At 46.8% G+C, this 18623-nt stretch overlaps 1 protein-coding gene across 4 annotated transcripts in view; it reads left to right on the forward strand.

Annotated features, from left to right (window-relative positions):
• The window catches only part of KIAA1328 (KIAA1328 ortholog), a 154622-nt gene that overhangs the window by 77379 nt on the left and 58620 nt on the right, over positions 1 to 18623 (forward strand). For all 4 annotated transcript variants that reach the window (XM_056542776.1, XM_056542762.1, XM_056542771.1 and 1 more), the window contains one exon: positions 16249 to 16820. In XM_056542776.1, the coding sequence (XP_056398751.1) occupies positions 16249 to 16820 (572 nt within the window). The remainder of the gene's footprint in view (positions 1 to 16248; positions 16821 to 18623) is intronic.

The raw sequence follows: 18623 nt of genomic DNA on the forward strand, positions 1-18623 counted from the left end.
ACCAGGTGTCCAGAATCTTTGAAAAACCCGCTGCGAGTTACGCTACCATTCATTTAAATGGGTCAAATGGTAGCGTAACTCGCAGTGGGAAACCTGCTGCCAGTTACTAGCGCAGTGTTTCCCAACCAAGGTGCCTCCAGCTGTTGCAAAACTACAACTCCCAGCATGCCCAGGCAGCCGTTGGCTGTCCGGGCATGCTGGGAGTTGTAGTTCTGCAACAGCTGGAGGTACCTTGGTTGGGAAACGCTGTACTAGCATGTGAACGTACCCCTAGGGTCTGTTCGCACATACAGTATCCTGTGCATATTTGGTGCTGCAGATTTTACATTGAAATCTTTAGCATAAAATGTGCAGCATCAAATATGTGCCGGATATTGTACATGTGAATACACCTTTAGGGTATGCTCACACGGGCCTATTTTCTCACAAACTCGCAGTGTGTTTCCTGCTGCGTGTTTGAAAGGGGGCAGGGTCCCCGCCAGCGGAATCTCCCCGGCAGACCCCATTAAATTCAGCGCGTGGACAGCCCACGAAGACTTCACCCTCTTTGGAAGGTTTGTAAGAAAATAGGACTGTGTGAATATACCCTTGAAAAAGCAAGTTTAGTTTGTAATTCACTGGATAAGCATTAGTTCATGCTGCCATTGTGCTCTGACCTGTCCAGGGTTCCTGAACAACTGACAGCACCGTGTCCCAAAAGACGGGAGTCTTAAGTGCTATAACACTACTCCAGTCCACTTTTTTTTATTTATTTATTTTTTAGGAAAAACAGGGAAAAAAATAATTTCCCCATGGATTCAAAATTTCTGGATATTTTTACCCAAGACATACAACACCTCAGAAAATAAAAGTTTAGGATTTGCAATGCGAGAGGGGGGGGGAGGGACGGCGGGAGGGGGAGGGACGGCTGGAGGGGGAGGGAGACGGCGGGAGGGGGAGAGACGGCGGGAGGGGGAGGGACGGCGGGAGGGGGAGGGACGGCGGGAGGGGGAGGGACGGCGGGAGGGGGAGGGACGGCGGGAGGGGGAGGGGCAGGGACGGTGGGAGGGGGAGGGACGGCGGGAGGGGGAGGGGGAGGGACGGCGGGAGGGGGAGGGGGAGGGACGGCGGGAGGGGGAGGGGGAGGGACGGCGGGAGGGGGAGGGGGAGGTACGGCGGGAGGGGGAGGGACGGCGGGAGGGGGAGGGAGGGGGAGAGGGGGAGGGAGGGCGAGAGGGGGAGGGGGAGGGAGGGCGAGAGGGGGAGCGGGAGGGAGGGCGAGAGGGGGAGGGAGAGGGAGGGCGAGAGGGGGAGGGAGGGCGAGAGGGAGGGCGAGAGGGGGAGGGAGAGGGAGGGTTATTACCTGTTTGTCTCTGAGGAGTCCAAATACAGGAAGTTAGGGGGGGGTAAGCAGGGCTCTTTGCACTCAGAGAAGGCAGGACCGTGTCTACTGAGGCTCTATAACATGCTCCTGGCTCATACATCGGGATGATTGACCAGCCAGGAGTCTGCACAATCATCCAGATGTATGAGCCAGGAGCATGTTATAGAGCCTCAGTACACACTGTCCTTCTTTTTCTGAGTGCAAAGAGCCCTGCTTGTCCACCCTCACTTCCTGTATTTGGACTCTTCAGAGACACACAGGCAATAGCCGAAGGGACATAAATATACACATTTTTTAACCAATGTATATATTACAAATATATATATGAGGGGATTATCTACATTATATAAAAAGTTTTTGTGGATGACAGGTACACTTTAAATTAATCAACTGAAATTTTTTTATTATTAGGGTATGTTCACACGTGCATATTCTGGCTGCTGATCTGCTGCAGATTTTGCTGCCCATTGACTTCAATGGCCAGCAAAATCTGCTGAAGTAAATCTACTGCAGATCTGCAGCAAAAAATATGCGTATGTGAACGGACCCTTTTGGTTGTCAAGAAATTAGATAATGGCTGGGTTCACACTATGGAATGTCTGCTCTGATATCATCTGTCACCAATGACTGCAGTGAATTTTTGAGCGTATCTGCCAACATGTTCATTATTTCGGGGAAGTCTGGCATTTGAATTTCTAGCAATGTATGGTGCCGCAGAAATTTCTGGGAGGAATTCTACTTTAAAAAAATCCTTTATGTGTACCAGCCGAAGTGGAGGGCTGCATCCAGAGCTTTATCTGTGGGTAATATAGCTGTCCTTTTTTTACCTGTGCCTCCAGGACTTCAATAGAGCATTATATTGCTCTGCTAATTCTGTCCCGGTCTACACAGAAAAGCTATCAAGTATTACTATTTAATTATTGCATTTAAAATACCGTTTGCAGTAAGCTCCTAAGCTCCCCCTAGAGGTGACAGACACCAAACAGAAGTAAATCATTTAATGGATCCATTTTATGGATATGAGGGGGCTTTTCAGCTCTAGACACCATAAAGACATACCTTGACTACTTGGAAAGTGGTCATCCTGTTTACCCACACTAAACCCAATACACTGGGATATAGTGTGGGTGAACAGGAGAAACACACAGGAGGGGTCACTAACTGCTATACGTACCTGAAAACTGTAGATATCTCCCTCCGAAGATCTTCTTCCATCTTCTGCGAATTGTGTGCTGGAGGAGGGCCCGCTGACTCAATTTGAATATTCATTGTCGTGGGTCACGTGAGCGCTCAGCGCTCACGTGACCTGCGACAATGTATATTCCAATCGAGCCGCCGGGCGTGCCTCCAGTGCGCGATTCAGGGAAGGTGGAAGCGGATCTTCGGATGGAGAAATCTCCAGTGTGCAGGTACTTATCGGTCTCTTGTTCACCCACACTATATCCCAGTGTATTGGGTTTAGTGTAGGTGAACAGGATGAAAAAGTATTTCTTTATGGTGTCTAGAGCTGCAAAGCCCCCTGTGTGTCCAGTTAAATGATTGACTTCTGTTAGGTGGCTGCCACCTCTAGGGGAGCTTAAGAGCTTACTGCTAACTGTAGTTTACATTAAACACAATAATTAAATAGTTATACTTGATAGCTTTTCTGTGTAGACCGGGACAGAGTTAGCAGAGCAATACAATGCTCTATTGGGTTTAGTGTGGGTGAATCGGATAGCCGTTTTCCTTTTAACTGAGACAAAGAAAAAGACATAATGGCGATTAAGAGTAAAGGTAAATCGGTTTTATTTCTATAAAACCAGAAAGCCCCTGTATAATCCAGTGCACATAACTAAAGAGGAGAGGCGCTAATGTGCGGAGCCGAAATTCCACGTGTCTCACCTTCACTCCCCATCTTAAATGCTCCCGGGAGCTGTAAGTGAAGTGCATCCCATTTACATTATTGCTTGATGAGAGCTTTTCTATCACTTTAATTACTTTGAGGAGTCACCAGCCGAACAAATACTTTAATTATTTGATTTTGACCCTGAGATGTTGCGGTGGGAAACTTATCTGTATTTCCAGGGAGCTGCAATTTATCATGAGCCATATAATGACTTCTTATAGATGCAGGAGGATTATAATTACTGGGTGTCCAGCTGTGATCGCTCTGCACCTCCATCACTTCGCCCCATCGCGGAGCCGCTCAGGCCACGTGAAATGAAAGGCAGGGGTTTTATTTTTTAATTTTTTTTCCCCTTCTTTCTAATCAACTGTTGCAGTTACACCTTGAGGACAAAACTTAGGAAAGATAAGAATGTGACTGTATAATGGTGGTCGTCCTGATGAAGCTCCGCTTTGAAGATGTTCAATGAAAGTTAATTCCGTAGTCTCTGGGGAGAGTTATCAGTAGGCTTGTTGGGTGCGTGGATCTGTGTAAATTGTGCAAATTCAACTAAAGTTCTGAAAATTACACGTATGATGTCAAAGGTTTGTCACAAGTAACTAGAAATTGCTATGTGCACATTACCTATTGGTTTCCACAGTGCAGTTTTCGGATGTGCATTTGAAAAAAGTGACGTCATACAACTTTGGCAAGGAATCTGGGTGGGGTCACCCTTGCGTTGGGCTAAGGTTGGGTTCACACCACATTTTTGCAATACAGTTCCCGTATACGTTTTCAATTTGAAAACCATATGGTAGGGCTGGGCGGTATACCGGTTCATACCGAAATTTTGGGCTGCACGATATGAATTTTTCCCATACCGCAATACCGGCTGGGCCCCTCCCCCTTGGGAATGAATTATCAACCCAGCGCTGCGCTGTCCTCACATCGGGGAACTAATCCTATGTAACCCGCCAGTGCTGTTCTGCTCCCCCCAATTAATTATCAGCCCAGCGAGGTACTACTCACATATGTCACCCGCAAGCACTGCCCTCCTCCTCTTTGTTGGGGGCCGTCGGTGCTGGAACTCACTGTACCACAGTGGTCTCCAACCTGCGGACTTCCAGATGTTGCAAAACTACAATTCCCAGCATGCCCGGACAGCCAACGGCTGTCCGGGCATGCTGGGAGTTGTAGTTTTGCAACAGCTGGAGGTCCGCAGGTTTGAGACCACTGCTGTACGCTGTATCCCTATGCCCGGCCGGCAAAAAATAAAGAAAATAAACTTTAACTTACCTACGTCGGCCTCACGCTGTTCCTTGGGACTGGAACGTCAGACAATCACCGGCTGGAGCGATGTCCCACCCTGGCCAGTGATAGGCTGAGCCCACTGTCATGTAAGGAGCTCTGGCCGGCTTCTTACATGACAGTGCGTTTAACTTATCACTGGCCGGGGCGGAACATCGCTGCTGACGGCTGTCCGACGTTCCAGCCCCAAGGAACAGAGTGAGGCCGGCGTAGGTAAGTTAACGTTTATTTTTCTCTTATCTTTTGCATACAGCAGTGGTCTCCAACCTGCGGACCTCCAGCTGTTGCAAAACTACAACTCCCGGCATGCTGGGAGTTGTAGTTTAGCAACATCTGGAGGTCTGCAGGCTGGAGACCACTGGCGTACAGTGAGTTCCAGCGCTGGCAGCCCCCAACAAAGAGGAGGGCAGTGCTTGAGGGTGACATGTGAGTAGTACCCCGCTGGGCTGATTAATTGGGGGGGGGGGGAGCAGAACAGCGCTCGTGGGTGACATGATTTGGGGGGGGGGGGTGTGAAATAAATACCGTTTTATATACTGTGGAACCGCCATAAGTTGCAAAAATACTGTGATACACATATTTGGTCATACCGCCCAGCTCTACCAAATGACCAAATATGTGTATCGCGGTATTTTTTGTAACTTTTATGGTGGTTCCACGGTATAGAACGGTATCCCCCCCCCCCCCCCCAAAAAAAAAAAAATTGTCAGCGCTGCGTTGCCCCCATCGGGTTAATAGTCACATATCACCAGCAAGCACTGCCCTCCTCGTCCTCCTGTTTGTTGCGGGCCGTCAGCGCTGACACTCTATACTGTATGCGGTATCCCTATGCCCGGGCTTCAAAAGGTAAACAAAATAAACTTTAACACACGTGCCTACTTCGCCTTACGCTCTTCCTAGGAACAGGAACGTCGGACAGCAGTCAGCCTATCACCGTCCGCTGCGATGTTCCGCCTCGGCCAGTGATAGGCTGAGCCCACTGTCATCTAAGAAGCCAGCCGGCTTCTTACATGACAGTGCGCTCAACCTATCACCGGCCGAGGCGGAACATTGCTGCTGATGGCTGTCCGACGTTCCCGTCCCCAGGAAGAGAGTAAGGCGAAGTAGGCACGTGTGTTAACGTTTATTTTACCTTTTGCAGCCCGGGCATAGGGATACAGCGTACAGTATAGAGTGTCAGCGCTGGCGGCCCGCAACAAACAGGAGGACCAGGAGGGCAGCGCTTGCTGGTGATATGTGAGTATTAACCCCGATGGGGACAGCGCAGTGCTGGTAATTAATTGGGGGGAGAGAAGCATAGCGGCGCTCGCGGGCCACATATGATTAGTTCCCCGATGTGGGGACAGCGCAGCGCTGGGATGATTCATACCAAACCGGTATTGCGGTATGGGAAAAAATTCATAACGTGTAGGACAAAAATTTGGGTATTCGGTATGAACCGGTATACCTCCCAGCCCTACCATATGGAACCGTATTGAAACCGTATGCATTGACTCTCCATTGAAAACCGTATGCCAAAAGATGCATCCGGTTGCGTCCGTTTTGCATCCTGTTAGGTGTTGTCATTTTTTTTTCCCTGTACCCAAAACCGCAGCCTACCACGGTTTTTGGTCCGGGTGAAAAACCGTATTGAAACATTGCAGTTTTTTTTCTTGGAATTTTAATCAAACATGTTAAACTTTATTCATAATGGAATGAAAAGTTAAAAAGTATAGTTTTTTTTTTTTTCCTTAAAAAACTGATGCAACCAGACATCATTTTTCAAACCGTATACGGATAAAAATTTGTACACACGTTTTGATACAGTATAATCAGGTTTTGAGGAATCCGTTTATTTTTTTTTTATTTTTATTTTTTTATCAAAAACCGGATACGAGAACTGTATTGCAAAAACGTGGTGTGAACCCAGCCTAACCAGTGTCTAAAACAGTGCCTCCAGCTGTTGCAAAACTACAACTGCCAGCATGCCTGGACAGCCGTTGGCTGTCCGGTCATGCTGGGAGTTGTAGTTTTGCAACAACTGGAGGCACCCTGTTTGGGAAACACTGGTCTAAAACCTTGTCTGAATCTACAGCATTCAAGCGGCATATGGAAGGCAGATATCTTCTCTGTACGTGTTTTTAGGCTATGTTCACACGGCAGAATGTCTTACTGAATTCTGCAAGGAATCCTTCCCTCAGTGCACAGCTGTATTTATGGATGTTCTAGTAGGTTGTCCATCCTTCCCTCAGAGCACAGCTTTATATATGGATGTTCTAATAGGTTCTCCATCCTTCCCTCAGAGCACAGCTGTATTTATGGATGTTCTAGTAGGTTGTCCATCCTTCCCTCAGAGCACAGCTGTGTTTATGGATGTTCTAGTAGGTTGTCCATCCTTCCCTCAGAGCACAGCTGTATTTATGGATGTTCTAGTAGGTTGTCCATCCTTCCCTCAGAGAACAGCTGTGTTTATGGATGTTATAATGGATTGTCCATCCTTCCCTCAGAGCACAGCTGGGTTTATGGATGTTCTAGTAGGTTGTCCATCCTTCCCTCAGAGAACAGCTGTATTTATGGATGTTCTAGTAGGTTGTCCATCCTTCCCTCAGAGAACAGCTGTATTTATGGATGTTCTAGTAGGTTGTCCATCCTTTCCTCAGAGCACAGCTGTATTTATGGATGTTCTAGTAGGTTGTCCATCCTTCCCTCAGAGCACAGCTGTATTTATGGATGTTCTAGTAGGTTGTCCATCCTTCCCTCAGAGCACAGCTGTATTTATGGATGTTCTAGTAGGTTGTCCATCCTTCCCTCAGAGCACAGCTGTATTTATGGATGTTCTAGTAGGTTGTCCATCCTTCCCTCAGAGCACAGCTGGGTTTATGGATGTTCTAGTAGGTTGTCCATCCTTCCCTCAGAGCACAGCTGTATTTATGGATGTTCTAGTAGGTTGTCCATCCTTCTCTCAGAGCACAGCTGTATTTATGGATGTTCTAGTAGGTTGTCCATCCTTCCCTCAGAGCACAGCTGGGTTTATGGATGTTCTAGTAGGTTGTCCATCCTTCCCTCAGAGCACAGCTGGGTTTATGGATGTTCTAGTAGGTTGTCCATCCTTCCCTCAGAGCACAGCTGGGTTTATGGATGTTCTAGTAGGTTGTCCATCCTTCCCTCAGAGCACAGCTGTATTTATGGATGTTCTAGTAGGTTGTCCATCCTTCCATCACAGCACAGCTGTATTTATGGATGTTCTAGTAGGTTGTCCATCCTTCCCTCAGAGCACAGCTGTATTTATGGATGTTCTAGTAGGTTGTCCATCCTTCCCTCAGAGCACAGCTGTATTTATGGATGTTCTAGTAGGTTGTCCATCCTTCCCTCAGAGCACAGCTGTATTTATGGATGTTCTAGTAGGTTGTCCATCCTTCCCTCAGAGCACAGCTGGGTTTATGGATGTTCTAGTAGGTTGTCCATCCTTCCCTCAGAGCACAGCTGGGTTTATGGATGTTCTAGAAGGTTGTCCATCCTTCCCTCAGAGCACAGCTGTGTTTATGGATGTTCTAGTAGGTTGTCCATCCTTCCCTCAGAGAACAGCTGTATTTATGGATGTTCTAGTAGGTTGTCCATCCTTCCCTCAGAGAACAGCTGTATTTATGGATGTTCTAGTAGGTTGTCCATCCTTCCCTCAGAGAACAGCTGTATTTATGGATGTTCTTGTAGGTTGTCCATCCTTCCCTCAGAGCACAGCTGTATTTATGGATGTTATAATGGATTGTCCATCCTTCCCTCAGAGCACAGCTGTATTTATGGATGTTCTAGTAGGTTGTCCATCCTTCCCTCAGAGCACAGCTGTATTTATGGATGTTCTAGTAGGTTGTCCATCCTTCCCTCAGAGCACAGCTGTATTTATGGATGTTCTAGTAGGTTGTCCATCCTTCCCTCAGAGAACAGCTGTATTTATGGATGTTCTAGTAGGTTGTCCATCCTTCCCTCAGAGAACAGGTGTATCTATGGATGTTCTAGTAGGTTGTCCATCCTTCCCTCAGAGCACAGCTGTATTTATGGATGTTATAATGGATTGTCCATCCTTCCCTCAGAGCACAGCTGTATTTATGGATGTTCTAGTAGGTTGTCCATCCTTCCCTCAGAGAACAGCTGTATTTATGGATGTTCTAGTAGGTTGTCCATCCTTCCCTCAGAGCACAGCTGTATTTATGGATGTTCTAGTAGGTTGTCCATCCTTCCCTCAGAGCACAGCTGTATTTATGGATGTTCTAGTAGGTTGTCCATCCTTCCCTCAGAGAACAGGTGTATCTATGGATGTTCTAGTAGGTTGTCCATCCTTCCCTCAGAGCACAGCTGTATTTATGGATGTTCTAGTAGGTTGTCCAACCTTTCCTCAGAGCACAGCTGGGTTTATGGATGTTCTAGTAGGTTGTCCATCCTTTCCTCAGAGCACAGCTGAGTTTATGGATGTTCTAGTAGGTTGTCCATCCTTCCCTCAGAGCACAGCTGTATTTATGGATGTTCTAGGAGGTTGTCCATCCTTCCCTCAGAGCACAGCTGTATTTATGGATGTTCTAGGAGGTTGTCCATCCTTCCCTCAGAGCACAGCTGTATTTATGGATGTTCTAGTAGGTTGTCCATCCTTCCCTCAGAGCACTGCTGTATTTATGGATGTTGTAGGTTGTCCATCCTTCCCTCAGAGCACAGCTGTATTTATGGATGTTCTAGTAGGTTGTCCATCCTTCCCTCAGAGCACAGCTGTATTTATGGATGTTATAATGGATTGTCCATCCTTCCCTCAGAGCACAGCTGGGTTTATGGATGTTATAATGGATTGTCCATCCTTCCCTCAGAGCACAGCTGTATTTATGGATGTTCTAGTAGGTTGTCCATCCTTCCCTCAGAGCACAGCTGTATTTATGGATGTTATAATGGATTGTCCATCCTTCCCTCAGAGCACAGCTGGGTTTATGGATGTTATAATGGATTGTCCATCCTTCCCTCAGAGCACAGCTGTATTTATGGATGTTCTAGTAGGTTGTCCATCCTTCCCTCAGAGCACAGCTGTATTTATGGATGTTATAATGGATTGTCCATCCTTTCCTCAGAGCACAGCTGTATTTATGGATGTTCTAGTAGGTTGTCCATCCTTCCCTCAGAGCACAGCTGGGTTTATGGATGTTCTAGTAGGTTGTCCATCCTTCCCTCAGAGCACAGCTGTATTTATGGATGTTCTAGTAGGTTGTCCATCCTTCCCTCAGAGCACAGCTGGGTTTATGGATGTTCTAGTAGGTTGTCCATCCTTCCCTCAGAGCACAGCTATATTTATGGATGTTATAATGGATTGTCCATCCTTCCCTCAGAGCACAGCTGTATTTATGGATGTTCTAGTAGGTTGTCCATCCTTCCCTCAGAGCACAGCTGTATTTATGGATGTTATAATGGATTGTCCATCCTTCCCTCAGAGCACAGCTGTATTTATGGATGTTATAGTGGATTGTCCATGCCTCCATTTGCAGTACATCTGTATTCATGGATGTTCTATTTGGTTGCCCATGCCTCTACATGGAGTACTACTGAACAGCGCAGCTATAAGTTTGGAGGAGATATGCTATCCTTTCATTATATGGATGTTTTTTTCATCTAACGGTATAGGAATGACTAGCTGCCTGTCTACAGTATTATGTCTAGAGGTAGATTTCATGTAAAGTTATTCTGCTCGGCTCCCTCACCCGCCCTGTTTCTACTCCTCTCCTCTTCTAAAAAGCTCCTTGCTAATAACCTTAATCATTTTATTTTGGATACGGGGAGCAGGAGCTGTGCACTGCTCCCGCAGGGACGCCTAAGAACTTATTAAAACATTGCAAGTGTTTTCCTTCTCGCTGTCTGTTCCAGCAGCAGCCTCGGATCTTAAAGCCGAGCGGAGCAAACCCCCAGGGCCCATTAGCTTTAACTTGTTTACCGCACTGATATCTATATGTTAAACGACAGGAGAGTTCAAGTTATTGAATAATTTAAAATTCTGCTCTAATTGGTGTCATATGACCTGGAAAAGGCCATGGATGACGCCGCGAGCACGCTGCGAAACACTCATGAATAATTCATCAGCCAGATCATTCATTTGCCGCCGTGTCTTGTTAAGAGACAGAAGTTTGTATGTAATAAAAGGGTAATGCAACACCTGTAAGTATTTAGTTCGGAAACTTGAAGGTAATCTACCTTGATGATCGCCTCGCGAAAGACGCCAGTGTGCACCACGTAATTATACCAGGGAGATTGCGGGCCATTTATACGGATCGGGACGTTGGCACCGCTCATTGTGCAGCTGTTACAGTACATATTCCACTTCTTAGGGTTCTGCCCTTCGTCTTGTGAGGTAGATATATGGTAGAACACCGCCACGGCCGCCTCAGGAGGGTTTATTACAACTGCCCTATACTAATGTCTCATGTCATCCGGGCTTGTACTCGCGTCTTAAAGAGGAACTGACATATTTCTGTCAAGACGTTGCTTTCTGTTTAATTAGGGGGGGAATAACACAACAATTTTTTTATTCTCCTTCTTAATTTATTATTATTTTTTTTTCATTAGATATTTTAAAACCGAATATCCCTCTCCTTACATTTTTGATTGACAGGTGGCTTAAAGGGGCAGGCTTAGCCAATCAAATGCTTAATCAAATGCCTTACAGACAGAAACAGACCCAATCCGACATTTGCAAGAGGTTTTTCTTGGACTTTAACCCCTTAAGGACCCAGCCATTTTACACCTTAGGACCCGGCCATTTTTTGAACATCTGACCACTGTCAATTTAAACATTAATAACTCTGGAATGCTTTTAGTTATCATTCTGATTCCGAGATTGTTTTTTCGTGACATATTCTACTTTAACATAGTGGTAAAATTTTGTGGTAACTTGCATCCTTTCTTGGTGAAAAATCCCAAAATTTGATGAAAAATTTGAAAATTTAGCATTTTTCTAACTTTGAAGCTCTCTGCTTGTAAGGAAAATGGATATTCCAAATATTTATTTTATTTTATTCACATATACAATATGTCTACTTTATGTCTGCATCATAAAAGTGACGTGTTTTTACTTTTGGAAGACACCAGAGGGCTTCAAAGTTCAGCAGCAATTTTCCAATTTTTCACAAAATTTTCAAACTCACTATTTTTCAGGGACCAGTTCAGGTTTGAAGTGGATTTGAAGGGTCTTCATATTAGAAATACCCCACAAATGACCCCATTATAAAAACCGCACCCCCCAAAGTATTCAAAATGACATTCAGTCAGCGTTTTAACCCTTTAGGTGTTTCACAGGAATAGCAGCAAAGTGAAGGAGAAAATTCACAATCTTCATTTTTTACACTTGCATTTTCTTGTAGACCCAATTTTTGAATTTTTACAAGGGTTAAAAGGAGAAAATGTATACTTGAATTTGTAGCCCAATTTCTCTTGAGTAAGCACATACCTCATATGTCCATGAAAAGTGTTCGGCGGGCGCAGTAGAGGGCTCAGAAGCGAAGGAGCGACAAGGGGATTTTGGAGAGTACGTTTTTCAGAAATGGTTTTTGGGGGGCATGTTGCATTTAGGAAGCCCCTATGGTGCCAGAACAGCAAAAAAAAAACACATGCCATACCATTTTTGAAACTTGACCCTTTGAGGAACATAACAAGAAATAAAGTGAGCCTTAATACCCCACAGGTGTTTCACGACTTTTGCATATGTAAAAAAATAAAAATAAATTTTCACTAAAATGTGTGTTTCCCCCCAAATTTCACATTTTTGCAAGGGTTAATAGCAGAAAATACCCCCCAAAATTTGTAACCCCATCTCTTCTGAGTATGGAGGTACCCCATAAGTTGGCAGGAAGTGCATTACGGGCGAACTACAATGCTCAGAAGAGAAGGAGTCATATTTGGCTTTTTGAGAGCAAATTTTGCTCGGGGGCATGTCGCATTTAGGAAGCCCCTGTGGTGCCAGGACAGCAAAATAACCCCCCATGGCATACCATTTTGGAAACTAGACCCCTTGAGGAATGTAACAAGGGGTACAGTGAGCATTTACCCCCCACTGGTGTCTGTCAGATCTTTGGGACAGTGGGCTGTACAAAATTTTTTATTTGCACAGCCCATTGTTCCAAAGATCCGTCAGACACCTGTGGGGTGTAAAATCTCACTGCACCCCTCATTACATTCCGTGAGGGGTGTAGTTTCCGAAATGGGGTCACATGTGTTTTTTTTTTCTTTTTTGCGTTTGTCAAAACCGCTGTAACAATCAGCCACCCCTGTGCAAATCACCTCAAATGTACATGGCGCACTCTCCCTTCTGAGCCTTGTTGTGCGCCCCCAGAGCACTTTGCGCCCACATATGTGGTATCTCCGTAGTCAGGAGAAACTGCATTACAAATTTTGGGGGGCTTTTTTCCCCTTTACCTCTTGTCAAAATGAAAAGTATAGGGCAACACCAGCATGTTAGTGTAAAAAATTTTTTTTTTTTTACACCAACATGCTGGTGTAGACCCCAACTTCCCCTTTTCATAAGGGGTGAAAGGAGAAAAAGCCCCCCAAAATTTGTTAGGCAATTTCTCCTGAGTACGGCGATACCCCATATGTGTCCCTAAACTGTTTCCTTGAAATACGACAGGGCTCCGAAGTGAGAGCGCCATGCGCATTTGAGGCCTGAATTAGGGATTTGCATAGGGGTGGACATAGGGGTATTCTACGCCAGTGATTCCCAAACAGGGTGCCTCCAGCTGTTGCAAAACTCCCAGCATGCTTGGACAGTCAACGGCTGTCCGGCAATACTGGGAGTTGTTGTTTTGCAACAGCTGGAGGTTCCATTTTGGAAACAGTGACGTACCAGACGTTTTTCATTTTTATTGGGGAGGGGAGGGGGGCTGTATAGGGGTATGTGTATATGTAGTGTTTTTTACTTTTTATTTTATTTTGTGTTAGTGTAGTGTAGTGTTTTTAGGGGACAGTCACGCGGGCGGGGGGGTTACAGCGAGTTTCCCGCTACGAGTTTGAGCTGCCGTGCAAAATTTGCTGCATCGCAAACTTGCAGCCTGATACTCACTGTAAGCCCCCTGTCCATGTGAAAGTACCCTGTACATTCACAGGGGGGGGGGGGGGGACCTCCAGCTGGTGCAAAACTACAACTCCCAGCATGCACAGTCTATCAGTGCATGCTGGCAGTTATAGTTTTGCAACAGCTGGAGGCACACAGGTTGGGAAACACTGAGTTAGGAAACAGACAATGTTTCCCAACCAGTGTACCTCCAGTTGTTGCAAAACCACAACTCCCAGCATGCCCAGGCAGCCGAAGGGCATATTGGGAGTAGTGGTTACGTAACAGCTGGAGGAGAACAGTTTGGGGACCACTGTGTAGTGGTGTCCAAGCTGCAGCCCTCCAGATGTTGCAAAACTACAACTCCCAGTATGCCAAAACTGTCCAGGCATGCTGGGAGTTGTAGTTCTGCAACATTTGAAGGGCCAGATGTTACAGAACTACAACTCCCAGCATGCCTGGACAGTAAGGGCATGCTGAGGATGTGTAGTTTTGCAACATCTGGAAGGGCACAGTGGTCTCCAAACTGTGGACCTCCAGATGTTGCAAAACTGCAACTCCCAGCATGCCCAGACGCCAAGGGCTGTCTGGGCATGCTGGGAGTTGTAGTTTACAGGGTCCCATTACAGCAATGCATGTCGCTTTACGGCGACGTGCATTGCTGTAAAGGGCCCGACCGCGGCTGAAGATCTATTCACCTGTCTCCGCCGCCGCCATCTTCCTCGCCGGGATCCGGGTCTTCAGGGACGAGGTAAGTACCGGGGCCGGTCCCCAGCACTCCCCCGTCCCCCGCCACGTCCTCCGGTCTTCCTCCCGTCCTGTCCGGACTTTCAGGGGCCGGGCAGGGCGGGAGGAAGTAACCGCCCCCCCTCCTGCGATTGGTCGGTTAGTTAACCGACAGATCGCAGGGTATAGGAGGAGGTGGCCGGTTTGCCACCTCACTCCTATACGTTAGCATGGTCCTGGCTGTCTGTGACAGCCGGGGATCATGCGAAATTACCGGGCGGTCGGGTCCCAGAGACCCGATCAGCCCGGTATCGCCGCAGATCGCAAGGGCGATTTCCCTTGCGATTTGCGGCGATCGCCGACATGGGGGGCCTACATGGCCCCCCTCGGCGTTTGCCCTGGATGCCTGCTGAAGGATTTCAGCAGGCATCCGCTTCCGATCTCTGCCCGGGGCGCGGCAGAGACCGGAGAAACACCAGGACGTACTAGTACGTCCTGGGTCCTTAAAGCCCAGGGTGCCAGGACGTTCTAGTACGTCCTGGGTCCTTAAGGGGTTAAAGGGATATTCCCAACCAGGGTCCCTCCAGCTGTTGCAAAACTACAACTACCAGCATGCTCGGACAGCCTTTGGCTTACATTAGTGAATGCTCTAGGCAGTTTCCCAACCAGTGTGCCTCCTGCTGTTGCAAAAGTACAACTCCCAGCATGCCGGTCAGAGTTTGGCTTGCATTAGTGATTACTCAGGGCAGTGTTTAACCAATTAGTGTGCCTCCAGCTGTTGCAAAACTACATCTTCCAGCATGCTGGACAGCCTTTTGGCTTGCATCAGTGATTTGCCCAGGGCAGTGTTTCCCAACCAGGGTGCCTCCAGCTGTTGCGAAACTACAACTCCCAGCATGCCAGACAGCCTTTGGCTTTCCGGGCATGCTGGGAGTTGTAGTTTTGCAACAGCTGGAGGCACCCTGGTTGGGAAACACTGACATAGACTATGCCATAAATATTTGGATGCAGATCCTGCCTCTGGGACCCACATCAAGTTGGAGATGGAGGACTCCTTGGCCTCGTCCAGCGTGCTTATGGCAGCCAGCGGTGGTCCTAAAGCAGAAAACAGCAGTGTATAGGATTCGCATATACCTCGATCTTGAGATGGGACCCACATTCATCAGACATTTATGCTACATCCTGTGACTATACCCTACATATCCCAGATGGATATAGCCCTTTTATTTTTTTGGCCTACTATTAGGCAGGGCCATGAATGTCAAAAGTCCTACTTCTGCCCTGCACAGTCATATAAAGATTTTTCTAATATTTCCTCTGCTTGTTGTCGGTTAAAAAGGTTATCCAGGGATAGTAACAAAGAGCTAATTTCTTCCAGAAATAGCACTGCTTTTGCAACTCAGTTTTATTGAAATAAATGAAGCCACATAAGGACGAGGGTGATGCTGTTTTTGAAAGAAACAATGTTTCTATCATCGGATAACCCCTTTAACCTAAAGGCTAAAGCAGTGTTTTTCCAACCAGGTTACCTCCAGTTGTTGCAAAACTACAACTCCCAGCATGCCCAGACAGTCTTTGGCTGGGAGTTGTAGTTTTGCAACAACTGGAGGCAACATGGTGGGGAAACACTGGACTAAAGTCTTGGGGGTTACCTTGATGGGTACCTCATTACAAGCGCATGAGCTGTGTTAGAGTATAGCTTCCAAGCTTCCATCTTTAAGCCAGAACAATTTTATTTACTTACAGCAAGCAGAGTTATTGAAATAATTCTGTGATGTGTAGATTCAATGATATAGCTTCAGCACTCTTAAATTGGGTATGTGTTGCTAGGAAAACTGGTAGCCATGTAGCATATGTTAGAACTATAGCAGCACCTAGAATTGAGGAGAACACAAAATCTCAATCGGGTTAGGTCTAATTTCTCTTAATTTACTTTTACAGGTGCCTAAAACCCCACGACTGCCTACAGCAAGTGAACTCAATGGTTCCTACCTCTGCCAACAGAACCGCAAAGCCAGTAGTGAAAGCGGAAGCCTGTGCTCCATCGTGCCCCACCCCAGAAGTGACCCCATATCTAGAAACGGTTGTCACTGCGCCCCCGATGGGGTCCCTTCTGAAAATTGCCTTCAGACTAAATGCGCCGGTGCCCACTTACCCTCCATGCATTATACAGACTTCCCTTGCAACCATCACTGCAGCAGTGCCTTAAAGCAACCCGTCTCCCATTGCTGCTTACACCCTACAGCTCCCGATCTGTCACTGGTACGACATCCTGAAGACTGCTCCTTCTCCAGATGCTCGACCGTGTCCGGCACAACCAATAGAGACCGAGCAAGACTGAGAGAGTCGACCGTTCGCAGGGGAATATCGGAGCAGAGGAAACAGGAGCTGCTGCTGCAGAAGTTGGAGGTGGAGATAGAGAAGGAACGGCTGCAGAAACTCTTGGCACAGCAAGAGGTCAAACTCCTGGAGAAACAGCAGCAACTGCAGCAAGCCCGGCTAGAGGCAAACAGGTGAGGGGTTTATATATTAGATAATTAAATATATATACGGGCGAAGACCATTTTTTCCTACCTAATCCTTGTGGGGAAGAAAAAGCAACATATGTGGAAGCTCTTGACCTCATATCCTGCCCAACATTTTCCCTCCTCATATCCTGCCCAACATTTTCCCTCCTCTTATCCCGCCCAACATTTTCCCTCCTCTTGTCCCGCCCAATATTTTCCCTCCTCTTGTCCCGCCCAACATTTTCCCTCCTCTTGTCCCGCCCAATATTTTCCCTCCTCTTGTCCCGCCCAATATTTTCCCTCCTCTTGTCCCGCCCAACAGTTTCCCTCCTCTTGTCCCGCCCAACAGTTTCCCTCCTCTTATCCCGCCCAACATTTTCCCTCCTCTAATCCCGCCCAACATTTTCCCTCCTCTAATCCCGCCCAACATTTTCCCTCCTCTAATCCCGCCCAACATTTTCCCTCCTCTAATCCCGCCCAACATTTTCCCTCCTCTAATCCCGCCCAACATTTTCCCTCCTCTAATCCCGCCCAACATTTTCCCTCCTCTAATCCCGCCCAACATTTTCCCTCCTCTAATCCCGCCCAACATTTTCCCTCCTCTAATCCCGCCCAACATTTTCCCTCCTCTTATCCCGACCAACATTTTCCCTCCTCTTATCCCGACCAACATTTTCCCTCCTTTTATCCCGACCAACATTTTCCCTCCTCTTATCCCGACCAACATTTCCTGTCCTCCATATCCCGTCCTCAAGTGGGGCAGAGTTGTGATTGTAGGCCGAAAATAGAAGGGGGGACATGGCTTGCAACCTAGATTGATGCAGAAAAAGGATAGGAAATAAAAAGGAGTGTGACTTAGAGGGACAGTCTGGCTTTGGGGGATGGGGCATGGCGTGCGGGAAGGGCGTGGCTTGCAAACCGGATTGACGCACTCACCAGGAGGTGCAAAGCGGAGCTTGTGGCGTAAGGTATCGCAAGTCCCATATACTTGCATGGGACTTCAGACAAAAACTGTCCACTCTCCATTTCATGGTAATCGTCCCAATTTCATGTCCACACCCCCTATTTAACTTCAGCTTCCCCCATTTCATGTAAATTGTCCCAATTTCATGCCTATCCTTTGATCATTTGTGGCGTCGTGCTGGCATGCTGGGGGCTTGCTGGGAGTTGTAGTTTTGCAACAGCTGGAGGCACCCTGGCTGGGAAACACTGACTTAGCATTTGAATTTCAGCGTTGGCCCAGACCTTACGTGCGTGATATGGTGTCAGGCCGCCGCCACAAATGATCTAAAATTTTCCCAGTAGGTTATAGCAATGTATCACAATTCGCAAAAATCATAACGCAATTGTTATATATCATGCAGCCGTAATCTTCAAGAACTGACCGATCACTTGCTGCCTAATATATCCCACCATGACAGACACCATTGTCATCAGCAGTGTTGTTCACTTTCCCCTTTAGTGGGTTTATTTTTATGGCATTTTGGGGTTTCTATAAAAAAAAAAAAAAAAAAAAAATTATAAATAGAATAGGGTTCAAAGGTTAACAAGCACTTTTAGGTGACATAGCAGTATATTGCTGCGCAAACTGGAAAATACCATATACCACTTATGGCCACATATATATAAAACATTTCTTTACCAATAATGAGACAGTTAAAAAGTTTCCTATAAGTTTTTTCTCTGCTGAGAAGTTCTCGCCATCTCCTGTCATCTCATGCGCTCCCTTCACCGTTTCGTTGTCATGAACGTTCCGGCTGCATTACCAGGCCTTCAGTGCGTCGCCTCTGTTCCATTTAAAGGTTCTCG

The sequence above is a fragment of the Hyla sarda genome, chromosome 1, assembly GCF_029499605.1.
Source record: "Hyla sarda isolate aHylSar1 chromosome 1, aHylSar1.hap1, whole genome shotgun sequence".
NCBI lineage: Eukaryota > Metazoa > Chordata > Amphibia > Anura > Hylidae > Hyla > Hyla sarda.